At 35.8% G+C, this 27,285-nt stretch overlaps 2 protein-coding genes across 6 annotated transcripts; both read left to right on the top strand.

Moving 5' to 3' along the window:
- Window positions 1–5,241: 5,241 nt before the first annotated feature.
- On the top strand, window positions 5,242–6,492 carry LOC140831485 (uncharacterized). Its single transcript, XM_073195241.1, has 2 exons — window positions 5,242–5,534; window positions 5,609–6,492. Exons 1-2 carry the CDS (start codon window positions 5,337–5,339, stop codon window positions 6,317–6,319), a joined length of 909 nt encoding a protein of 302 aa, XP_073051342.1. The 5' UTR covers window positions 5,242–5,336; the 3' UTR covers window positions 6,320–6,492.
- A 7,348-nt stretch (window positions 6,493–13,840) lies between these two features.
- LOC140812594 (uncharacterized) lies at window positions 13,841–16,423 on the top strand. 5 transcript variants are annotated; one of them, XM_073170921.1, is made up of 8 exons: window positions 13,841–14,002; window positions 14,083–14,769; window positions 14,865–14,963; window positions 15,034–15,090; window positions 15,169–15,386; window positions 15,465–15,628; window positions 15,703–16,166; window positions 16,266–16,423. In XM_073170921.1, exons 2-5 carry the CDS (start codon window positions 14,415–14,417, stop codon window positions 15,279–15,281), a joined length of 624 nt encoding a protein of 207 aa, XP_073027022.1. In that variant the 5' UTR covers window positions 13,841–14,002; window positions 14,083–14,414; the 3' UTR covers window positions 15,282–15,386; window positions 15,465–15,628; window positions 15,703–16,166; window positions 16,266–16,423. The 5 variants fall into 5 exon arrangements, with proteins under 5 accessions (XP_073027022.1, XP_073027015.1, XP_073027029.1 ...); XM_073170914.1 differs by having other exon boundaries at window positions 15,454–15,628; XM_073170928.1 differs by having other exon boundaries at window positions 15,169–15,628; window positions 15,703–15,861; window positions 16,012–16,166.
- The last annotated feature ends 10,862 nt before the right edge of the window (window positions 16,424–27,285 follow it).

The following is a 27,285-nucleotide window of genomic DNA, read 5'->3' as shown; positions in this document are numbered from 1 at the left end:
TAATAAATACGAATTATATATTTAAATTTTCATTAAATTAATTGAAAAGTAAATTATATATTTAAAAGAAAAATATATTATTCTTATTAAAATTTGTAAATTTATTATAATAAATAAATTTAATAGATTTTTTTATATATTTCATAAATGCAAAATCAATAAATCAAATATCAAAATTATTATTTTTTCATCTAAAAGATTACTCATGAACTTACCAACGAACATGTTTACGAGCTAACGAGCCAAATACTGTAAAGCTTGAGTTTGGTTTGTTTATCTTAACGAGTCTCGTTAAACGAGCTCAAAAGAGTTTTTATCGAATCGAGCTTCGAATAGCTCACAAATGGTTTGGTTCGTTTACATCCCTACCTGGATATAATATTCGTTTAGGTACTTGGTTGTTCTTGGTGTGTGTTTTTATTATGGATTTGTGTGTGGAAATATTGGACTAAAAGTAGGGGTAAATTTATACTAAGATATTACGTGTAGTTTAAAAGGTGATTAATCTGTTGCTTTGATGTTAGTATCTATATTATTCTATACTATATTATTAAGTGTGAAGACATGATAATAACTATCTAAAGAAGACACCAACTTTTTTTTCCCAATTTTACCCTTATATGATACTAATATTACAATTTTGTTTTTTGTTTATTTTAAATTTCAACACACACTTTTATTTTTATTTTTTTTATTTCAACCATTCAAATATCAATTTAGTCCCTTCATAATTTGCTAAATTTCACTTTAGTCCATCAATAATGATAAAAAAGATTGTACACACATGCATCGCATATACAGAGTAATTAGTTGTATTTATGATTTACACAATTTTATGTGCTATGACCATTATATTTATGTGTGATCATATATTGATGTTTTGTTGGTAATTATTATAATTTTGTTTTATTTATGTGTACGTCTATTTATTTAAGATTGTCGTTTGGTTGCATTTATAAAGAAATAATTACCTCGAGCACTTGCAGTTCAAGATCATAAGTTAATGATAAGTTTTTTTAAAAAAAAGTTTTTTTCCCTCCTGAAATCCAAATAAAAGAGCCAAATATTTAATAAAAAAATCACAAGTGAATTTTTTAAAATTCATGACTAGGATAAACACAAGTTTTTCTTTTCATTTTCATGGATGTATGTGCTATGGTAATTCTATTTTTCCAATAGTATGTCTCATGTGAGACCGTCTCACGAATCTTAATCTGTGAGACGGGTCAACCCTACCTATATTCATAATAAAAAGTAATATTCTTAGCATAAAAAGTAATACTTTTTCATGGATTACCCAAATAAAGATCCGTCTCACAAAATACGATCCGTGAGACCGTCTCACACAAGTTTTTGTCTTTTTCCAATGGACACATAATAAATATTCAAATTTTGATTTTAATTGGAAATAAATAATTCTGCATATGCTTATATAATTTTTCCCTAAACTGATTACTATTATAATTGGAAGTTTTAATATATGTTTTAATTTTTCGAAATCCTTGAGATTTATAATTAATAATAATAAGAATAATAATTATTTTTTAAGAGTAGAAGAATAATTGATATTTATACTGTGACATTCGAATTTCTATTTGGGAACATAATCATACAGTTATTTTGATTCTTCTTTCATTAATTAAGAATAAAACTTAGTATCAGTGACATATTAAGCTTTTATATTTTATTTTCAATATTATGCATTTAAGTGAGGTTATGTTTCATCCTTGGCAAAAACTTGTGTGAGACAGTCTCACGGCTCGTATTTGTGAGACAAATCTATTATTTGGGACATCCATAAAAAAATATTACTTTTTATGCTAAGAGAATTTCTTTGTATTATGAATATGGGTAAGGTTGACCCGTCTCACAGATTAAGATCTGTGAGACGGTCTCACATGAGACTCACTCTTCATCCTTAGATTTTGTGTATGTAGACCATAGAAGATGAAAAAGCTCGGTTTTATTAATCCGATTGATTGATTTATTTTTTACATTTATGAATGCTATACAAGCATTGAGTGATTCTATGAGAGGAAATATTTTTCTATTTTTCTATTTTTAAATTTTTATGTTAAAAGTATTAGGCTTTATTTTGCTCCACGATTTCCCTCCTTCACGCATCGCGGCCCCTTCCTTTCACGAGCCACCTTCGACTTTCCTTTCACGAGCCACCTTCGACTAGCCCCCTAGTTAGACCAACTCCAGCCCCTTAGACACCCTCATAGGATCCTACGCATCAACTCCCGTGCATAGCCCCCCATGCGTTGTCTTTCCCCCTTTCTTTATCCAAAACCGTGCGCGCTAGGCCCAATGCTTCCCTATCATTCTATCCTTGTCTCCAGCCAGACTAGGACTCTCTACGACCATGACTCGACCCAACACAGGGCCTTGATCACGGCTAGACTGCCTGCACATAGCCTCCCCTCACAAGTGCCAAAATTGAATTCTTACATGCAATAAATCTTAACTGAGCCTTGACGCTTTCTCCTCTCGTTCCAGCCCTTTTCTAACCTACATAGGACTCATTTTAGGACTTCTAAACATCATTTCCCTTCTCTTTAATGGCAGGAGTCCCTAGGAATCATAACGCGACTCAAACATGCATTAAAACTTCAAAACTTCAATAAAACTTGATCAATCGCGTTTCTTCCTTCAAAAGATCATAAACATGCATAATATGGTTTGAATGATGCAAAAATAAAGGTTTAGAATGTGTTTTTGTGTTTAAAACACTCAAAATACGAATATCGATGCGGTAGAACATCGGTGAAGAAAGGTTGGCGATTTCTACCATTTTTTCTCAACAAAACCCACCTTAGGATGCAAAGGAGTCGGGTGATCGTTGTTGGAAGGAAGAACGAGGAAGAAAATCGAAGAACGAAGGAGAAAAGAATTCGAAACTTCCCTTGCAAGACTCCTAGTTCGGCCGTTGTTCCTTTCTCACGTAAATTGTATGTGTGTGTTTCAGTGTGTGTTTAGGGTTTTGGGATTAATTATATATAAAAAACAAAAAAACTTTCTAAAGACTTAATTAATTGGCTTGATTAATCTTGATTTTTAATTAATTAATTAGATCCATTAAGATTAATAAAATTATTAGGTTTCACACTAAATGATTTAGAAATACTCATTTCCAAAAATCTTTTATAAATTACATAAATTTTTTGCTCATATTAATTAATTTAAACCCGACCTTAAATGCTAAAATTCTTAAATTATTTAAAAATAAATGTTTTCCTAACTAAAAATAAAAATTTATCATTTAAATATTTAACACCTTAATAGTCTCTGGTTCCCCGTCCCCGGCCAACTATCGATATTCGCTGAAAGTTTTTAAATTTTGAAATTTGGCAAAATTACATAATTAACCAATCAAAATATATCATTCATTCATCCAAAATCATTTATTTAAAGTAATTTAGCAACTTAATAATTTTCATTTACGCGACCAAATTTTTGGACGTTACAATACCCAATACACGTCATTTGATAATATTATGTCAAAGTTGTCTATTATTAGGCAGTACCAGATACGATGAATTAAGTATATAATTTGACATATTTTATACCCAATTTGTTCTGTTCGCTTCTCATTTCCTCGTGAAAATTTGTCACAAGACATTGACACAACTAATCATGTAAAATTCTGTTTTATTTAAATAGTATTTAATATGATTAATTGACTACCACATGTAGATTTTACCCAATTTTCTGATTTTTGATACTAATTTCTTGAAGAAAAATTTGACTAATTCATTAGAATAGCTAAATCACCATTTGACGCAGATAATTGATGAAAATCGACATAAAAAATAGGTCTGCTAAACCAGTAAACAAAAGAATAAAAAATATGATAAATCACAAATAAATAATTGAGATAAAACATCAACCAATAATCAGGATGTAGGACCGAGTACTTACCGCTTTACCAAAAGCTATACCTAGTAGTAATTGTGTAACTCAAATCTTTAAAGTCGCACAGCAGCTCAAGCACCACGGTTCGATCGCTCTACCAAACAGGGACAATTATTGCACCCAACACATTATATATTGAATAAAAAAATCAATTATTTCAGAGCAACATTACAATAAACAAAGTGTTTCACACCAATAAACTCTATAAATCGTGTAGACTGATCTTAGTGAACTTTCAAGATAGAAAAGAAGTGTGATTTTTTTGGTTAATAATAGTTTTTTTCCCTTAAAATTGAACCAAAGAGTAGAAAGAAACGTTAATGGAGAAGAAGATAGAGACATGTATATTTCATATGAGTAAGTAAAGATATATGTGTAACACAACACGTTAATGGAGAAGAAGATAGAGACATGTACATTTCGTGCGAGTAAGCAAAGATATATGTGTAAAATTGTTGTGTTACAGAGTTAAAACAAATAAAATTTGTTTGTCAAGGATTGCAGTATAAAAAAATTCATACGAGAACTAATTCCTAATAAAACAAGCTTCGGAGAGATTTTATTCCAATTAACTTGTACATTAGTATATCTCACATATAAAAGTTCATTAAATATTTGATTTACATTATTGATAATAGTACATTGTATGCGTTAAATTGATGTAAAGAAAACAATTCAAGATGGCATTAACTTGATACAAAATAATTATCTCTATCAAACATAACTTACATGAAATAAATCGTCATCAAATGCTATGTCAGGAGAAGTGGTCATCTTCAACACGTTTTAATTCCAAAAATTTCCAACCAAATCTCAACGGATTTCTGCGATTCTTGATTCTACTCACACCTACATTAGTGTAGTATCCGACAAGATGTTGAAATCCACATATCGTTACCGACATTTTCAACTAGTGTCGAAAAACCACGACATGCTCTGTGAAAAACGTTGTACCGACCACTCCCGCTTCCACGCGTGATATCTCACAAACCACTAGCCTTTAAAATCTAACCAAAAATTCGTTAGAAAGCTTATGAAATTCTCTTGAAGTAGGAAAAAATCTCACCTCAATCTGTCAAACCTAGCTCTACTTATTTACACATCAATCAAGACTAAAAACACACTCTCATCCCCCTAAACAACATCCTATGCTCAACATCCCAATCCAGTCCTCCCCATCAACATTGGCCACCGTAGATTAAATTCAATCCCACGGTCCAAATTTAAAAATTTTCGTAGGCGTGAATCCGCGTCAATCTCTATTAACCAATCAGCTTTCGTCTTTAACAACCGAAACCTCATTATTTAAATCCTCAAAATTGTCTGCAATGGACTCACAGCTAGCAGAGAAGTGATTCTGTCAATTCCAAATCCATTTTCTGATCGATTCAAATTCCCAATCGGTGCAGGAATTCTGAATGGCCTCCCCCGAAGAACCAGTCTTCCCGGTCGAAGCCGAGCCGGTGGCCGAGTCAAACGTCGTAACCGAGCCTACGAATGAGAAAGATCCTCCACCCGCAAGCTCCAAAATTAAGAAGGCTGCGGCCAAAGAGTCGAAGAAGAAGGTAGCGGCACCCAGAAAGCGAAGTTCCCCCACTCACCCGCCGTACTTCGAGGTATCGAGTGGTTTTTTTACGGATCTTGTTGGATTTAGTAATGAATTGGGATCTAATTATCTTTGTGCATGCAGATGATTAAAGATGCGATCGTGACTTTGAAGGAAAGGACTGGATCGAGTCAGCCTGCGATTGTGAAGTTTATTGAGGCGAAACAGAAGAATCTGCCGCCTAATTTCAGGAAGCTATTGCTTATTCAATTGAAAAAGCTTGTGGAGAATGGTAAGCTTGTGAAAGTCAAGGGCTCTTTTAAGCTGCCACCGGTTCGTTCGCCAAAACCGGCTCAGGAGAAGCCGTCCGCTGCTTCCAAGCCTAAGCCTAAGCCTAAGCCTAAGGCCGCCGCCCCAAAGAAAAAACAGGTCGCGGTTTCCAAAGCAAAACCGGCTAAAGCTACTCCTGCGAAGCCAAAGGCCACCGTCGCATCGAAACCCAAGCCAGCAACGAAACCCAAGCCAGCAACGAAGGCAAAGCCGGTGGCAAAGGCTAAACCTGCCGCGAAGCCGAAGGCGGCTGCTACTGCGAAGAAGACGGCAACCAAGAGAAAGGCACCGGAAAAGCCGAAGACTGAAATAAAACCTCCATCCAAGGTTGCGAAGAGAACTACCAGGTCGAGTCCGGGAAAGAAGACCACTACAGTGACGGCGGCTGTGAAGAAATCTCCGGCTGAAAAGAAGGCGACTCCGGTGAAGAAGGCTCCGGTGAAGAAGGCTCCAGCGAGAAGCGCGAAGACGAAAACGGTGAAATCACCAGCGAAGAAAACTGCGGCGAAGAGGGGCAAGAAGTGATGATAGGGTACTTCGAGGAAGTATGCCTGTTTGTAAGGATAGGATTGTAGATTTTATTTGTTATAAAATGGTTTCCCTGCATACAAAATGTGGTTGACACATGTTTTAACTTTGCCATTATAGCCTTTGTCTTCCATTTCTGTTGAAAAATTTATCCATGGCTTGTTCCATTCTCTCCTTTCTTTTAGCTTCTTGTTTAATAATTTGCTGTCTTTCCAGAACATGTTCCATCTTCTGGTAAGGAAGGAAGCTGATTGGTTGATTCTCTAGTTCCGTACGTGACAGAAAATTTGGTGGCTGCTCCTCTTATCCTCTTATGCGGCTAGATGACCAAACATCATATGTAAATATTGTGATAACCAGTTTTGTGTTTTTACGATCAAGTGGCTGATTGGATCAATGAAACAACTGTTTCATTTTTGGTACCTGGAATGTGCAAGAATTTAAACAAAATCGCATTGTTCTTCTCCTACCCAAAAACACCGTCCTCTTGCTACATACATTACGTCTGAGCTCACATTTATGAAAACTTAATGAGTTTGGGAGCTAGAAACCTAGTAGTAAGCTCTAAATTCGATCCATGATTGGATCTTTGCAAGACCGAACACTAGAACAAGTTTAATGTATAGAACATTTCTCAAAAGGTGAAAATAAATGAAGCATGTACATGACATCGAAAACAATTAACCAAGAGATTATCTTTATTGTGGTGACCAAAATGAATGGCATGCAGGTTTCATCTATAGATCGTGTCTTCCGGCCCTCAAACCTGAAGTATCAAAGATCCAGTTTTTGCAGGGATGACCGCTAGCGTTGCAAGTGTGGAAAGGTTCCGACTCAATTTGTCAGATTGATTTTTGTGTGGTCATCCCTTCCAAGAAGCATTGCTCAGTATCTGGTAACTTCAGAACTACCACAAGTTCACGACCAGTAGACAAGATGCATTTGGTCGACTCTTGAAATTGATAGCACAATCATATCTGATGCGATCCTGGTGAAATGGGTGAGCCGGGTCGGGAGCTCCACCGGATCTGCTATCAATATAATGATGGGAATAAGAGCAATGAGATATATCTCCGTAATATGGCTTCAGCTGTAACCTGCACACAATGAAAGGAACTCGTGAATGGGCGCCGGAGGGGTGTCCTGCGTGACCACTCCGATGCTTAAGTCAGCAGGGTACTCAAGCAAGAAACCAATGTAGCCAAGTGATGGCTGTGATATTGGTGTGAATGAATGAATGAATGTAAATGTAAAGAGAGAACCCGATATTTATAGTAGAAAAAGTAATGATGACCTCGTTCTCCGTGCTACCTAGCTACTAATTATAGTAGGACGGCTGAGCACACCCTATATTCTGACATGTCAACTCATCGGCACGGTGTCAGAGATGGGACAGTCGCCCACATCCTATTCTGCTAGTATACTCGAGTGCGGTGCTCATATCGAGGTGGCCGGGTAGAATGCCTCCCTGGAGATTTATACAAGAGCCCGGGCCTATGACTGCCCGGAGAGTCGAGCATGGGCTTGCACCTGCCCGGCTCCAGAAGAATCCACCTGCAGACTTACTCGGATTTGGGAATCCATTTGATATTCTGGGTCATCCATGACCCGGGCTCTTACAAGGGTATCATCACACATCCCTTAAATAGTCGGGCTAGAGTCATACTCGCTGTCCCGATCAGTCATGCTTGGATTCCCAAAGAGATAATCGATTTTGTTCTATAAAAGCATCGGGGGCTTCATGTCTCCCAGAAATGAGATGAAATGCCGGAGTCTCGTGTCTCATGGACTTGAGATAAGATGCCGGGGCCTTTTGTCTCTCGGACTTACTGAATAACCAAGGTGCGGAGCCTTGGGCCGGGGAGCAGGTCCCGGGACTTGGAATGGTCGAGGTGCGGAGCCTTGGGCCGGGGAGCAGGTCCCGGGACTTGGAATGGTCGAGGTGCGGAGCCCCGAGCCAGGGTGTAGTGCCCTGGGCTTATCAATAACCAAGGTGCGGAGCCTTGGGCCGGGGAGCAGGTCCCGGGACTTGGAATGGTCGAGGTGCGGAGCCTTGGGCCGGGGAGCAGGTCCCGGGACTTGGAATGGTCGAGGTGCGGAGCCCCGAGCCAGGGTGTAGTGCCCTGGGCTTATCAATAACCAAGGTGCGGAGCCTTGGGCCGGGGAGCAGGTCCCGAGACTTGGGAATGGTCGAGGTGCGGAGCCCCGAGCCAGGTTTGAGAACCCTGGACTTAATAGATAACCAGGGTGCGGAGCCCTGGCCTTCATAAATGGTCGAGGTACGGAGTCCCGAGCCAGGTTTGAGAACCCTGGGCTTATAAATAACCAAGGTGCGGAGCCTGGGCTTCATGAATGATCGAGGTACGGAGCCTCGAGCCAGGGTACGGATCCCTGGACTTAATAGATAACCAGGGTGCGGAGCCCTGACCTTCATAAATGGTCGAGGTACGGAGCCCCGAGCCAGGTTTGAGAAACCTGGGCTTATAAATAACCAAGGCGCGGAGCCTTGGCTTCATGAATGGTCGGGGTACGGAGCCCCGAGCCAGGGTGTAGTGCCCTGGGCTTATCAATAACCAAGGTGCGGAGCCTTGGGCCGGGGAGCAGGTCCCGGGACTTGGAATGGTCGAGGTGCGGAGCCCCGAGCCAGGGTGTAGTGCCCTGGGCTTATCAATAACCAAGGTGCGGAGCCTTGGGCCGGGGAGCAGGTCCCGGGACTTGGAATGGCCGAGGTGCGGAGCCCCGAGCCAGGGTGTAGTGCCCTGGGCTTATCAATAACCAAGGTGCGGAGCCTTGGGCCGGGGAGCAGGTCCCGGGACTTGGAATGGTCGAGGTGCGGAGCCCCGAGCCAGGGTGTAGTGCCCTGGGCTTATCAATAACCAAGGTGCGGAGCCTTGGGCCGGGGAGCAGGTCCCGGGACTTGGAATGGTCGAGGTGCGGAGCTCCGAGCCAGGGTGTAGTGCCCTGGGCTTATTAATAACCAAGGTGCGGAGCCTTGGGCCGGGGAGCAGGTCCCGGGACTTGGAATGGTCGAGGTGCGGAGCCCCGAGCCAGGGTGTAGTGCCCTGGGCTTATCAATAACCAAGGTGCGGAGCCTTGGGCCGGGGAGCAGGTCCCGGGACTTGGAATGGTCGAGGTGCGGAGCCCCGAGCCAGGGTGTAGTGCCCTGGGCTTATCAATAACCAAGGTGCGGAGCCTTGGCCTTCATAAATGGTCGAGGTACGGAGCTCCGAGCCAGGGTTCGGATCCCTGGACTTAATAGATAACCAGGGTGCGGAGCCCTGGCCTTCATAAATGGTCGAGGTACGGAGCCCCGAGCCAGGGTGTAGTGCCCTGGGCTTATCAATAACCAAGGTGCGGAGCCTTGGCCTTCATAAATGGTCGAGGTACGGAGCCCCGAGCTAGGTTTGAGAACCCTGTGCTTATAAATAACCAAGGCGCGGAGCCTGGGCCTTCATGAATGGTCGGGGTACGGAGCCCCGAGCCATGGTACGGATCCCTGGACTTAATAGATAACCAGGGTGCGGAGCCCTGGCCTTCATCAATGGTCGAGGTACGAAGCCCCGAGCCAGGTTTGAGAACCCTGGGCTTATAAATAACCAAGGCGCGGAGCCTGGGCCTTCATGAATGGTCGGGGTACGGAGCCCCGAGCCAGGGTACGGATCCCTGGACTTAATAGATAACCAGGGTGCGGAGCCCTGGCCTTCATCAATGGTCGAGGTACGAAGTCCCGAGCCAGGTTTGAGAACCCTGGGCTTATAAATAACCAAGGCGCGGAGCCTGGGCCTTCATGAATGGTCGGGGTACGGAGCCCCGAGCCAGGGTACGGATCCCTGGACTTAATAGATAACCAGGGTGCGGAGCCCTGGCCTTCATCAATGGTCGAGGTACGAAGCCCCGAGCCAGGTTTGAGAACCCTGGGCTTATAAATAACCAAGGCGCGGAGCCTGGGCCTTCATGAATGGTCGAGGTACGGAGCCCCGAGCCAGGTTTGAGAACCCTGGGCTTATAAATAACCAAGGCGCGGAGCCTGGGCCTTCATGAATGGTCGGGGTACGGAGCCCCGAGCCAGGGTACGGATCCCTGGACTTAATAGATAACCAGGGTGCGGAGCCCTGGCCTTCATAAATGGTCGAGGTACGGAGCCCCGAGCCAGGGTACGGATCCCTGGACTTAATAGATAACCAGGGTGCGGAGCCCTGGCCTTCATCAATGGTCGAGGTACGGAGCCCCGAGCCAGGGTACGGATCCCTGGACTTAATAGATAACCAGGGTGCGGAGCCCTGGCCTTCATCAATGTTCGAGGTACGGAGCCCCGAGCCAGGGTACGGATCCCTGGACTTAATAGATAACCAGGGTGCGGAGCCCTGGCCTTCATCAATGGTCGAGGTACGGAGCCCCGAGCCAGGTTTGAGAACCCTGGGATTATAAATAACCAAGGCGCGGAGCCTGGGCCTTCATGAATGGTCGGGGTACGGAGCCCCGAGCCAGGGTACGGATCCCTGGACTTAATAGATAACCAGGGTGCGGAGCCCTGGCCTTCATCAATGGTCGAGGTACGGAGCCCCGAGCCAGGTTTGAGAACCCTGGGCTTATAAATAACCAAGGCGCGGAGCCTGGGCCTTCATGAATGGTCGGGGTACGGAGCCCCGAGCCAGGGTACGGATCCCTGGTATATATCTCCGTAATATGGCTTCAGCTGTAACCTGCACACAATGAAAGGAACTCGTGAATGGGCGCCGGAGGGGTGTCCGGCGTGACCACTCCGATGCTTAAGTCAGCAGGGTACTCAAGCAAGAAACCAATGTAGCCAAGTGATGGCTGTGATATTGGTGTGAATGAATGAATGAATGTAAATGTAAAGAGAGAACCTGATATTTATAGTAGAAAAAGTAATGATGACCTCGTTCTCCGTGCTACCTAGCTACTAATTATAGTAGGACGGCTGAGCACACCCTATATTCTGACATGTCAACTCATCGGCACGGTGTCAGAGATGGGACAGTCGCCCACATCCTATTCTGCTAGTATACTCGAGTGCGGTGCTCATATCGAGGTGGCCGGGTAGAATGCCTCCCTGGAGATTTATACAAGAGCCCGGGCCTATGACTGCCCGGAGAGTCGAGCATGGGCTTGCACCTGCCCGGCTCCAGAAGAATCCACCTGCAGACTTACTCGGATTTGGGAATCCATTTGATATTCCGGGTCATCCATGACCCGGGCTCTTACAAGGGTATCATCAATATCTTTGTGTGCTAATTTTATTTACCCTGTAGTAGTAACTAATAACCTCTTATGTTAACTCATTAAATTTTTTGACACCGACTTGTCTAGTTTTCTTTTCATTTTTGATACTTGTCTTATACACAACCGGTTTTCGGAAATATATCAAATCATGTTGAAGCATATGTGCTCTATCCAATTGAAGGAAGAAACACGTTTCGCCTGATCATGAGGGAGAATCAGAGGTGTTACACCTTTCTTTTCTAAGTGAAACACGGAACATCTATCGAAGGAAGTTTATCACAATGTAGAAAGTTGGTGAATTATTGAGAACTGGAAACTCTCCAATGTCTTGGTGGAAGTCTTATTATATACATATGTTTATGTTATTTTCGTGTATATGCAGTGAATCAGCTTCCTTGGAGATGAATGGTCTACTCATCAAGTCAAGTTCAAAGCTCTCTCGAGCCTTCCGTAAGGTGGGGCAGGCTTAAAAGACCCAATTCATAGCATAGGAATAAATGTATGAGAAGGGGAGACATCGAGTCACCAAGCCTTCAGACAAGAGATTCGAGCGGACTCGACATTTCTTCCTAGAGGGGTAGTAAGATGTAGTCGTTAGTTTATTTATAAGCTTTTGATATCTACATTAATTCTACAGGAGTTTTAAATTTTCTTTTATTTCCACCATCTGGTTCCGTAATTTCAGCATATAAGAAAAACTCATATAATATGATTAAGCCATCTCTAATCTTGCACCAAAATGGTGTAAACGAGGAAGAAATTGCGCCCCTTTCCTCTGCGCCAAAAAAAATAAAAAAAAATAAAACTTTCTGCGCCAAATTGGCGTAGGGCCTTCCTCTGCGCTATGTGTGGTCGAGCAATCTTTTTGGTCGACCACGTTTTTTGGTCGACCATGTGTTGTCGACCAACTTTTTTGGTTTGGTCGACCAACTTTTGTTGTCGACCACATGGTTTTTGGCCGACAACAATATTTTTACTAACATATTTATTTTTTCCTAATTTTACTAACGTATTTTTTATTTGTCACGGGTCTATTTATCGAGAAAACTAGGGAGAGATGCAATTTTTTGATGCAAATTGACAATTCAATCAAGATATAAAGAGATTGTTGAGAAGATTCATCGATATTTGAACAATGATGAGAGAACCCATTTTGTCGAGTAGTCGTCTTTTGGTAATTTGGTTAGGTATCATAGAGATTTTAACATTTCCAGTGAAATTCTATGGTATTTAATGAGTAATCAGATAGTTGATAGTAGTAGTGATGATTTGTGGATGATGGTGCGTAAAACACCGGTTAGATTTTCTTTGTTAGAGTATTGTTTAATAACGGGTCTCGATTGCACTATAGAGCCCAAAGATTTATCAGATAGAGGTATATTTGGCACCACACACTTTCCCGGTAAGTCTGAGATTGTTTTGAGTGACTTGGAGGGAAAGATTTTTGTCCAAGAGCAGAATGAGACTGGTATAGACGTGGAGAAGATAAAGATGGCTAGTCTATACTTCTCTTGTGCCGTATTCAGTGAGGTGACTAGGAAAAAGACGACGAAGATCGACCCTAAATACTTCAGGTTTGTAGATGACTTGGATATGTTCAACCATTATCCCTGGGGTAGAGTAGCCTATCGGGATGCGGTCCGATGTTTGAAGAAGGACCTTTTAGGGTGGTCTAATTACCTCACCGAGGCACAGGGTCGGAAAGAAGTTGACGGCAGCTTCCTTGTCGGTGGTTTTGTTATGTCTCTGCAGGTATATTATTTTTGAATGTTAAAGTGGATTTGTTATCTTTATTTATACTAGTAACCACTGTTTTCCAAACCGGACCGGACCGGCCGGTCGGACCGGTTCAACCGCGAAACGGCCTCCAGAACGGTCCGGAGATAAGGAAAAAACCGGAAAACCGGTTTAACCGGAAAAAACCTGTTAAAACCCGGTTAAACCGGAAAAAACCGGAAAAACCGGAAACCGGAAACCGGTTAAAACCCAGAAAAACCGGAAAAACCGGAAAAGTGGTGTTTATTTGGATATTTGTTGTAATTTTCATCTTAAAAATTTAGTAAAAACTATAAAAACATAAATAATCAATATTTTACTATTTTATTTATTATATAAAATAAATAAAATATTAATTTTATTGATCCGGTTCGACCGTTCGGTGGAACCGGTTGAACCGGTTGAACCATTTTTTCAGGCTTGACCGGTTCGATTAACGGTCCGGTTATAAAAACACTGCTAGTAACATTGTTTGAAATTTATGTTATAAATCATCGCTTATGAATGTTATCCGAGCGTGACACAAAAGTTTGCAAGGAGAGAGATGTGGAGGATTTGACGTTGCCCAGGATGTTTCAATGGGTGACTAACATGTGGCCGTCAAACCGTGCCCCAACTGGTGTTGATATCACTGCAGCCTTTGGTGATTGCGCTATAGATGTAACAAATATGAATTGATTTGATATAATAACTGTGGACATTAATTTTAATTAATCTGTTCTGTTGTTAATTATATGCAGGATTGTTTTGGATTTTTGACTCCTACTCCTCAGGAGCTAGTTTCACCGTATTATACGACCGAGCTTTTTGTGGATTCTGCGCCTGATGCGGTCATCACTCGGGTACTCGAGCTCTGGAGGCAAGGTCAAACAGTCATATGTAGCGAGCAGCCTTTGGAGTCTCCCTCAGTCCAGCACACGCCTTCTGCACATTCTAATCCGATGTTTCCGACACCGTTTATGGTGATATCAGTAGATCATTCCAGCACAAGCCTTCTGCACATGCATCTCCGGACGTTCCCGGCACCCGTTCTGGTGATCTCAATAGATCCAGCTCTAGCACCAGTTCTCCTATGCGTACGGGTCCTAGAGTCCACTTTGGACTCAATCATTCTCGGCACCCATCACACTTGGAGCATCGTTTCGAGAGGCGGTTGACTGCCTTGGAGGATTCCGTTACATCTATGCATGTTAAGATGTCAGCAGGATTTATTGAGACCAGGGCGTGTATCAGGAATATAAATCTGGCTTTAGATGACTTGAAATCGAGTTTTAATCTTGGTCTCGATGAGTTGAGATCGAGTTTGACTGAACAGATTAGAGATGGTTTTGCTGAGATTATGTCTAACATGCCAGTGCATCAGGACAAAGAATATAGCATAGGCTATAGCAGAGGGCGGAAGAGGAAATCATCCGAGACAGATTTTGGTGAGTTAATGTATTAATTATATTTATGTTTATGTAATAGAAAGATTTAGTAGAATTGTCATTATTATTTTAATTTGTTTAATGTACGCTATTAGATGTGGATGATAATCTGGCTAGGGAAATTGGCAGTAGTAGTCAAACACAATATATATTTGAGCATAACTTTCCAGTCATTACAGATGAGTCCTCAGAAGGTGAATTAATGCACTTTTTTGATTTTATATTTATGTGTAGTATATTAAACAATAAACTTTTTGTTTTTAGATATTCAAGTGACTCCTGATGCGCGTAAGTCAGGTGGCGAGGCGACTACGTCGAGAGGTTATTACACTACACCTTGTCTATTCATATTTGCATTAAAGTTGTTATTAGTTTAATTTGTTTAATGTACGCTGTTAGGTGTGGATGATAATCTGGCTAGGGAAATTGGCAGTAGTAGCCAAACCCAACAGATATTTGAGCCTAACCTTCCAGTCATTACAAAGGAGTCCTCAGGTAATGCACTTTTTTGATTTTATATTTATGTATAGTATATTAAACAATATACTTTTTGTTTTTAGATATTCAAGTGACTCCGGATACGCGTATGTCAGGTTGCGAGGCGACCACGTCGAGAGGTTTTTATACTACACCTTGTCTATTCATATTTTCATTAAAGTTGTTATAATTGATCAATTTACGCAGCGAACCGTCAGTTTGGGGAAATTGTAGATGACGGTGTGAGGCCGCTTGCGGAGACCGTGACACTGAAGGTAAACAACTTGCTGATGCGAGTTAGGGCATCGATGCTCGACCGTTCGCCAAGTAGGATTCGTTCTACGGGCTCATGGCGATCGCAAACTCGCGTGTCACTATCTCTGTAAGCATTTACAAATCGTTTAAATTTGTAGAGAACTTATTTTAAAACATTGAAAACCTTTCTGTTGAATTCAGCACATCGGCGAAGCTCTCCGTGGATTGCTTGAGATGTAGATCCGACATCCTGAAGTGATGTCGCCAGACATGTCGTTGATGGACATACATTTCTACACTTCGATGTCAGTATTGGCTGAAGATAAAGATAACGTTTTCATCACAAATCTGGTGAGGATGGTGAGTATAGTGAAAGGTAGTGATCCAGAATGGCCGTGTCTCTCGTGGGAAAAGGCACGAATAATTCTCATCTCTGTCAACAGAGATAGGCGCCGATTTTTGCTAAAACTCATTTTAGGGGTGAATAAGTGCATTATATATGACTTACAGCGAAGGCACGATCCCAAATTCAAAGATTTGAATGAGGAAATAGAGCCTATACTTGTAAATGCTTCTCGTCTGCTATCCATTGTTGGGAACAACCCATACCCCGAGAGGCCATGAAATATAAAGCTACATGATGAATTCCGTGCCAATATTACACAGTATATTGTCAACTTTCTATTTAAATTATAATAACTTCATTATTTTTTTTTAATTGTACAGTAAATAATAACTTCTCATTTTCTTTTCTTTTTTTACAGTGAAGGTTCCAGAGCATTTGTGTTAGCTGTTGCTGGATATGCTTTGTCTAGGAAGAGTGAGCAATTAGTACTAGCTTTAGATGATAGAATAATATCCGAGTTTAGATATTTTTTAGCTTGTAATATGTTCCTTAATGATTGGTCATTGTTGTGATATATCGAACAATTTTATGTAATTATTGGATAGACATTGTTTGTTATGTAATTCCCTAGTAGATTTTTGGTCGACCACTGTCCTTTTTGGTCGACCACTGTGCTTTAGGGTTTAGGGTTTCTGGGTCGATTCACAATTACGTTATATGTTTTAACATGTGAATACATAATCATAATCTCACAACTATGTTACATTTTAAAAAATATGAATCGTAATTTCACGATTATGTTATATGTTATAATTGACATGTGTCATGATATCACAACTATGTTACATTTTTAAAAAATTGAATCGTAATTTCACAATTATGTTATATTTTTTAAATTTACATACGAATCACATAATCACAATCTCACTATTTTGTTATTTTTTTAAAAATATGATTATGTTATATGTTTTAATTTATATATGAATCAAATAATCACAATGTCACTATTTTGTTACATTTTAAAAAATATGAATCATAATTTCATGATCATGTTATATGTTATAATTGACATGTGTCATGATCTCACAAATATGTTACATTTTAAAAAATATGAATCATAATTTCACGATTATGTTATATGTTATAATAAATATGAATCGTAATTTCACGATTATGTTATATGTTATAATTGACACATGTCACGATCTCACAGTTATGTTACCTTTTAAAAAAAAATGAATCGTAATTTCACAATTATGTTATATTTTTTTAATTCACATATGAATCACATAATCACAATCTAACTATTTTGTTATATTTTAAAAAATATGATTATGTTATATGTTTTAATTTATATATAAATCAAATAATCACAATGTCACTATTTTGTTACATTTTAAAAAATATGAATCGTAATTTCATGATTATGTTATGTGTTATAATTGACATGTGTCATGATCTAACAAATATGTTACATTTTAAAAAATATGAATCGTAATTTCACGATTATGTTATATGTTATAATAAATATGAATCGTAATTTCACGATTATGTTATATATTATAATTGACACGTGTCACGATCTCACAGTTATGTTACATTTTAAAAAAATTGAATCGTAATTTCACAATTATGTTATATTTTTTTAATTTACATATGAATCACAGAATCACAATCTCACTATTTTGTTATATTTTAAAAAAATATGATTATGTTATATGTTTTAATTTATATATGAATCATAGAATCACAATCTCACTATTTTGTTACATTTTAAAAAATATGAATCGTAATTTCACGATTATCTTATATGTTATAATTGACATGTATCATGATCTCACAAATATGTTACATTTTAAAAAATATGAATCGTAATTTCACGATTATGTTATATGTTATAATAAATATGAATCGTAATTTCACGATTATGTTATATGTTATAATTGACATGTGTCACGATCTCACACTTATGTAACATTTAAAAAAAATGAATCGTAATTTCACAATTATGTTACATGTTTTAATTTCATATGAATCACAAAATCACAATCTCATTTTATGTTTTAAAAAATATGATTATGTTATATGTTTTAATTTATATATGAATCACAGAATCACAATCTATTTTGTTACATTTTAAAAAATATGAATCGTAATTTCACGATTATGTTGTATGTTATAATTGACAAGTGTCATGATCTCACAAATATGTTACATTTTTAAAAAATATGAATCGTAATTTCACGATTATGTTATATGTTATAATAAATATGAATCGTAATTTCACGATTATGTTATATGTTATAATTTACATGTGTCACGATCTCACAATTATGTTAGATTTAAAAAAAAAATTGAATCGTAATTTCACAATTATGTTATATGTTTTAATTACATATGAATCACAGAATCACAATCTCACTATTTTGTTACATTTTAAAAAATATGATTATGTTATATGTTTTAATTTATATATGAATCACAGAATCACAATCTATTTTGTTACATTTTAAAAAATATGAATCGTAATTTCACGATTATGTTGTATGTTATAATTGACAAGTGTCATGATCTCACAAATATGTTACATTTTAAAAAATATGAATCGTAATTTCACGATTATGTTATATGTTATAATAAATATGAATCGTAATTTCACGATTATGTTATATGTTATAATTTACATGTGTCACGATCTCACAATTATGTTAGATTTAAAAAAAAAATTGAATCGTAATTTCACAATTATGTTATATGTTTTAATTCACATATGAATCACATAATCACAATCTAACTATTTTGTTATATTTTAAAAAATATGATTATGTTATATGTTTTAATTTATATATAAATCAAATAATCACAATGTCACTATTTTGTTACATTTTAAAAAATATGAATCGTAATTTCATGATTATGTTATGTGTTATAATTGACATGTGTCATGATCTAACAAATATGTTACATTTTAAAAAATATGAATCGTAATTTCACGATTATGTTATATGTTATAATAAATATGAATCGTAATTTCACGATTATGTTATATATTATAATTGACACGTGTCACGATCTCACAGTTATGTTACATTTTAAAAAAATTGAATCGTAATTTCACAATTATGTTATATTTTTTTAATTTACATATGAATCACAGAATCACAATCTCACTATTTTGTTATATTTTAAAAAATATGATTATGTTATATGTTTTAATTTATATATGAATCATAGAATCACAATCTCACTATTTTGTTACATTTTAAAAATATGAATCGTAATTTCACGATTATCTTATATGTTATAATTGACATGTATCATGATCTCACAAATATGTTACATTTTTAAAAATATGAATCGTAATTTCACGATTATGTTATATGTTATAATAAATATGAATCGTAATTTCACGATTATGTTATATGTTATAATTGACATGTGTCACGATCTCACACTTATGTAACATTTAAAAAAAATGAATCGTAATTTCACAATTATGTTACATGTTTTAATTTCATATGAATCACAAAATCACAATCTCATTTTATGTTTTAAAAAATATGATTATGTTATATGTTTTAATTTATATATGAATCACAGAATCACAATCTATTTTGTTACATTTTAAAAAATATGAATCGTAATTTCACGATTATGTTGTATGTTATAATTGACAAGTGTCATGATCTCACAAATATGTTACATTTTTAAAAAATATGAATCGTAATTTCACGATTATGTTATATGTTATAATAAATATGAATCGTAATTTCACGATTATGTTATATGTTATAATTTACATGTGTCACGATCTCACAATTATGTTAGATTTAAAAAAAAAATTGAATCGTAATTTCACAATTATGTTATATGTTTTAATTACATATGAATCACAGAATCACAATCTCACTATTTTGTTACATTTTAAAAAATATGATTATGTTATATGTTTTAATTTATATATGAATCACAGAATCACAATCTATTTTGTTACATTTTAAAAAATATGAATCGTAATTTCACGATTATGTTGTATGTTATAATTGACAAGTGTCATGATCTCACAAATATGTTACATTTTTAAAAAATATGAATCGTAATTTCACGATTATGTTATATGTTATAATAAATATGAATCGTAATTTCACGATTATGTTATATGTTATAATTTACATGTGTCACGATCTCACAATTATGTTAGATTTAAAAAAAAAATTGAATCGTAATTTCACAATTATGTTATATGTTTTAATTCACATATGAATCACATAATCACAATCTAACTATTTTGTTATATTTTAAAAAATATGATTATGTTATATGTTTTAATTTATATATAAATCAAATAATCACAATGTCACTATTTTGTTACATTTTAAAAAATATGAATCGTAATTTCATGATTATGTTATGTGTTATAATTGACATGTGTCATGATCTAACAAATATGTTACATTTTAAAAAATATGAATCGTAATTTCACGATTATGTTATATGTTATAATAAATATGAATCGTAATTTCACGATTATGTTATATATTATAATTGACACGTGTCACGATCTCACAGTTATGTTACATTTTAAAAAAATTGAATCGTAATTTCACAATTATGTTATATTTTTTTAATTTACATATGAATCACAGAATCACAATCTCACTATTTTGTTATATTTTAAAAAATATGATTATGTTATATGTTTTAATTTATATATGAATCATAGAATCACAATCTCACTATTTTGTTACATTTTAAAAAATATGAATCGTAATTTCACGATTATCTTATATGTTATAATTGACATGTATCATGATCTCACAAATATGTTACATTTTAAAAAATATGAATCGTAATTTCACGATTATGTTATATGTTATAATAAATATGAATCGTAATTTCACGATTATGTTATATGTTATAATTGACATGTGTCACGATCTCACACTTATGTAACATTTAAAAAAAATGAATCGTAATTTCACAATTATGTTACATGTTTTAATTTCATATGAATCACAAAATCACAATCTCATTTTATGTTTTAAAAAATATGATTATGTTATATGTTTTAATTTATATATGAATCACAGAATCACAATCTATTTTGTTACATTTTAAAAAATATGAATCGTAATTTCACGATTATGTTGTATGTTATAATTGACAAGTGTCATGATCTCACAAATATGTTACATTTTTAAAAAATATGAATCGTAATTTCACGATTATGTTATATGTTATAATAAATATGAATCGTAATTTCACGATTATGTTATATGTTATAATTTACATGTGTCACGATCTCACAATTATGTTAGATTTAAAAAAAAATTGAATCGTAATTTCACAATTATGTTATATGTTTTAATTACATATGAATCACAGAATCACAATCTCACTATTTTGTTACATTTTAAAAAATATGATTATGTTATATGTTTTAATTTATATATGAATCACAGAATCACAATCTATTTTGTTACATTTTAAAAAATATGAATCGTAATTTCACGATTATGTTGTATGTTATAATTGACAAGTGTCATGATCTCACAAATATGTTACATTTTTAAAAAATATGAATCGTAATTTCACGATTATGTTATATGTTATAATAAATATGAATCGTAATTTCACGATTATGTTATATGTTATAATTTACATGTGTCACGATCTCACAATTATGTTAGATTTAAAAAAAAAATTGAATCGTAATTTCACAATTATGTTATATGTTTTAATTACATATGAATCACAGAATCACAATCTCACTATTTTGTTACATTTTAAAAAATATGATTATGTTATATCTTTTAATTTAGATATGAATCACAGAATCACAATCTCACTATTTTGTTATATTTTAAAAAATATGAATCGTAATTTCACAATTATGTTATATGTTATAATTGACATGTGTCACGATCTCACAACTATGTTACATTTTAAAAAATATGAATCGTAATTTCACGATTATGTTATATGTTATAATTGACATGTGTCACGATCTCACAACTATGTTACATTTAAAAAAGTATGAATCGTAATTTCACGATTATGTTATATATTTTAATTTACATATGAATCACAGAATCACAATTTCACTATTTTTTTACATTTTAAAAAATATGATTATGTTATATGTTTTAATTTACATATGAATAACATAATCACAATCTCACCATTTTGTTATATTTAAAAAAAAATGATTATGTTATATGTTTTAACATATGAATCACAGAATCACAGTCTCACAATTATGTTACATTTTAAAAATATGAATCGTAATTTCACAATTGATGATAATTTCCATCTTGTGCCGATGCCACCACTAAAACACCATTATACTTGTCCTTCAACCACGTACCATCAATTGATACAACTTTCCGCATGCTTCGATATCCTCTTACGCATGCACCAAAGGCAAAAAACATATACTTGAATCGATTTTCCTCGTCGACAAATTTGTCTGTTATGCTTCCTCGACATATTTAGTAAAACTCTTCGTAGGATCACCTTTCAACATATTGTCTGCTAGTTCTTTCCTTTTCCAATCCTTGTAGTATGATATATCAGCATTCATACTATTGTGCATCATCGCCATCGCCGCTTTTGGTACAATTGGCACTGGATGACCTTGTAAATTATCCACCAACATATCACGAACAACAGCAGAACTTGCTTCACGGATTCTCTTTCGTCTCCCAGTCAAACCACATGTGTGTGTATTGCAATATGTTCGAACGGAGAATGCACGTGAATCATTCTTAATCTTGGAGGTAAGATTCGCCACTTACAATAAGACACTACACATTTTACGGCGTACACTTTTCGACAACTTTTAACCGTCTCAAATTCAAAACAAGCTTCCAAACTTATTCTAATTAGCTCTTTTTTCGCCGCTTTTCGGTTTGGAAACTCTTGACCAACAAACAAGTTTGAACCATCCGTGAATGAAAATGTGTCATTATATATCCACACCTGCATTTAAATTTGCGTCATTACTTCCAACCACATTTGCATCGACCTCATTTGCGTCATTACGTGCTTCATCATATAACTCGTCTGTGTTACTACGATCAACATGCATGGCATCCACATTATGTGCTTCGTCGAAAAAGTCACTGCTATTATTACGATCCACAGAAACAATATTCAAGTGAAAATAATCATCAAAATGTTTCTGTTCATGGACAAACAAAAACAGTTTTATTGAACTTTTGTCATATCAAAACCGTCGCCAAATTTAGCGACGGTTTCAAAAACATCGCTATAAACAAAATCGTCGCAATTTTTAAATAGAAAAACTGTCGCTGTCAATAGCAACGGTTTTCAGCAAAACCATCGCATTTTTTAAATTAGCGACGGTTTAAAAAACAACAGTCGCTAATAAAGACATTTTTCGCTTAACCGTCGCTAAAACGACAGTTTTTGCTTAATTGTCGCTAATTATGATGGATTAATAAAAAACCGTCGCTAATAGCGACGATGTTTGTTTAACGACGGTTTATCAAATACCGTCGCTATTTCACCAAAAACCGTTACAAATTGTATTTAATATCCGCATTTTCGATCCATTTTCCACCAAACCACTTCACAACACTTAAAATTTTCTCTCCTAGATTATTTTAGTCTCGATTTAAGGTATATTTTTTCGCTTCAATTTTTTGTAAATTTTTAAGTGTTAGTTTAGATTATGAATATTGTTAGGATAGTCAGATTGTAAGTTTTTTTTAGATTTATTAAATTATTAGAAGTAATTTTTTTTTATTTTACTGAAAAAATTAGCGACGAATAGGGGTCAGCAAGGTTTCGGTTAAACCGAATTAACCGACCAAATCGAGCCAATTTGGAAATTCGGTTCGATTATTTCGGAAATTCGATTTTCAAATTAAAAAAAATCGGTTATATCGGTTAATTCGGTTCGGTTACGGTTTTCAAAATTTTGAAATCGGTTAACCGAATTAACAGATATAATAAATAATATTATTTAATAAATTTTTTTATTTATCAATTTTTATAGATATTTTAATTTTTAAATTTAAAATCGATATAATATGTATTAATTGTGTTCAAATAAAACTTATATATTTGTGATGTGTGTGATTTTATGTTTTTATGCATTTGTGTAAAGTGTAGTGTTAAAAAAAATTATATATATAATTAAAGTTAAATCACAATTTTTTTAAACTAATCGGTTAATTCAGTCACCGATTTTAATTCGGTTCAGTTTTCATCGGTTACGAAAATTAATTCGATCGGTTCGGTTATGACTAAATATTTTTGTTCGGTTCGGTTATTGCTAATTCGGTTCAGTCGGCAATCGAATTAACCGAATGCTCACCCCTAGTGACGAACATCATGATAAACCGTTGCTACTATATAAACTCGTCGCTAATTTTGGCGACGGTTTATTATACTGTTGCTAATTAGCGACATGTTTTTTTTATGTCCATCGCTAATTTTAGCGACGGTTGGTAAAATCTGTCGCTAATGCACTAATCCGTCGCAAATGATAGAAAAGACAATGGTTTTTGTCCATTGTCGTTGACCGCACTTTCAACAACACCCTTAGTTAGAACAGTTTTAAATGGCCTACGACAAAGGACAAAATTCGTTTTCGTTTTGCATTTTGGTAGTAGTGCATGCCTTCCCAAAGAGGCCCTTGCAAGAATTTTACCGCAACCACTGCTGTTGTCGGAGATGTCAACTCTGTCTAGTTCGGACTAGTGTTTTTTCGGGATGAAATTTATCAGTTATCCCCTCACGTTATCAACGCATACTACCGGACTCCTTCTGTTGATGACACTACAAGAAAAATGATTTTTCGCAGCACATCATCAACAGCGTGCATTAAAAGCACGCTGCGAATATTACTTTTAACGGCGTGCACCCATATGTGCGATGTTAATATTGTTGCACTTGGCAGAAATAACGGCGTGCAGTAAAAGCACGATGCTAATAGTAATATCTGTAGCATACATTTATGTGTGCTGTTAATAAATTATATAAAAGACAACGTGCAGTTATATGTGAGCTCTTAATAACCTATGCAATTGTCGCAGCGCAAAATAAAGGCACGCCATAAATAGTATTATTAACAGCGTGCTTGTTTATCTGCGCTGTTAATAGTAAATCATTTTAAAAAAAAAATCGTGTCTGGACATTAACGGCGTACATTAATTGCATGACATAAGTATTATTATTCACGACATGCATATTAGCACGCTGCGAAAATATGGTGCTATTTATTTAGAAAAAAATTTAAATTAGCGACGGTTTTTTAAAAAAAATAAATTAGATGCGGTTTTTTTAAAACCGTCGCTAATTATTGCGGCTTTTTAATAAAATCGTCGTTAAATTTATATCGGTGATGGTTTTATAACGAAGATTTTAGTACAACTGTCGCTAATATTGTAGTGATGGTCTTTGAAAACCGTTGCCAATAAATACAGTTTAATAAACAACCGTCGCTATTAGCGATTGTTTTCTAAAATTCTGTCGCTAATAGCAACGGTTATACTGAAATTGTCGCAAATTATCTATAAATATCCGTATTTTCGGTCCATTTTCCTCCACACCACTTCACAACACTTAAATGTTTTTTCTCTTAGACTGTTTTGGTTTCGATTTAGGGTACGTTTTTTTGTTTCGATTATTGGTTAATTTTTAAGAGTTAGTTGAGATCCTGAGTTGTAAGTTTTCTTTAAATTTTATTAAATTATAAAAAATTTCTTTTATTTTAACAAAAAAATTAGCGACGGATTTTGATAAATTAGCGATGGATTTCGTCTACCGTCGCTCATTTAGCGACATCGCTTTCTCCTCCACCACAAGACCACATGGTTATCTTCTGGTGTCTCCTTCTGTTTTGCAGGCTCAAATAGATTTTGGATTGAAGAAAATCCAGAATGCTAAGGATTTGATTGCACACCACGAAAACCCAATTGCCGAGTAATGGTTGCTTCTGGATGTGGCAGTCCATTCTAGACATAAAGGAGGGATAACAAAAACAACAGATGCTGATGAAGATAAAACTGATGATGCAGAAACTGCAGCAGAGGATACCGATGAGATCGATGGCTTAATTGGTGGTTTTTTGGGTTGTCATTTTTTTGTTTCTTTCTCTGGTTGTTTAGATCGATGGTGTATTAATGTGCAGGTTGTGTTCTAGGTGTTATAAAACTCTTTTTATATTCTGTGTTTTGCACTGTGTTTTGCGCTCATATTGACAACACTGCCAGCAACACATATCTCACAAACTATGCTAACTTTTTTAATTCAGCAGAAGAATTTAAAATGGGATACTCTTTTATTCAGGAGGTGATACTCTTTTGCTCATGGGGAGATAGGCTGAATGTAAATATTTTATTCCTAATTAATCTTTGTCTTTTATATAATTTGAAATATAAGTGTTTTGCAAAAAGGGGGAGGAAATATTTTATTTTGTCATTTATTTTTTGTTCGTTTATGATAAAAAAAACATCCTTTCAAGGAAGATGCTGACTCTATCATGGATGATGAACTTCCTTTGTCCATCCAACTTGAAGTCTTGTACATCAAGTAAAAGCACTTTGTTCAAAGAAGTCAAATATGATCTAGTGTAAGGCCAGAACTTAAACATGTACTTTCATTTCAAGATGAATTCAAATCTCTCTACCTCCTTCTCACAAATTTAAAGCCAGTTATGTTGATTCCACTGCAAACCTTCTATAATCCCATTCCTCCTTGACCGGGGAATTCAGAGCAAGTCATCAGGATTTATCTGCCAAGATGGAAAATATTCAAATCTCCGAATTTTTTCAGTTTTTTAAAAATATGATGCCAAAAAAGATTAAAGAAGAGAGAGCTTGAATGCAAGAGAGAATCCTGTTGATTTTGAAACCAGAGATATCTATCCCCCTCGAATGAAATATGTGTCAATCTTTACTGTTTTGCTAAAAATTGATTGATTCTATAAAAGATAGATTATTTAATCTTTTTTGAATTCTGACATAACCAAAAAAGAGAAATTGTCGGAAAATTTCAGTTTTGATGATGAGATGCAAATCTATAAAATACCTTAAGCGATAAAATTCAACAAACATCATAATCCAGCATATCCTAATTTTCAGAGGATTTCATCTAGACAAAACATGTTTTCTAATATTAATTAAGGGTATCTTCGTCGAAAAAAGTCTTTAATATCAGTATACCCCACTAAATCTTAGTGTTATAAGAACTCTAGCTAGGGCCATTCTTAATTTGTTCAAACCCAACAATCAACTGATCTTGAGTTCAGACAATGTTTTGGAGAGTAAAGACAAATTTAATATGGATGTTTTATATCAGTGTGCCAAGGATTAAATGACACGTACTATTTTTGGCAAAAGAGAAAAAACGTGTGGCATCTAGTACTACTTGGGATAAGGACTATGTACGATTGAATAATAATCATT

Source organism: Primulina eburnea, chromosome 1 (genome assembly GCF_022965805.1).
Source record: "Primulina eburnea isolate SZY01 chromosome 1, ASM2296580v1, whole genome shotgun sequence".
In the NCBI taxonomy this organism is placed as follows: Eukaryota; Viridiplantae; Streptophyta; class Magnoliopsida; order Lamiales; family Gesneriaceae; genus Primulina; species Primulina eburnea.
The sequence above is the reverse complement of the archived record's forward strand: the minus strand, read 5'-3'. Positions and strand labels throughout refer to the sequence as shown.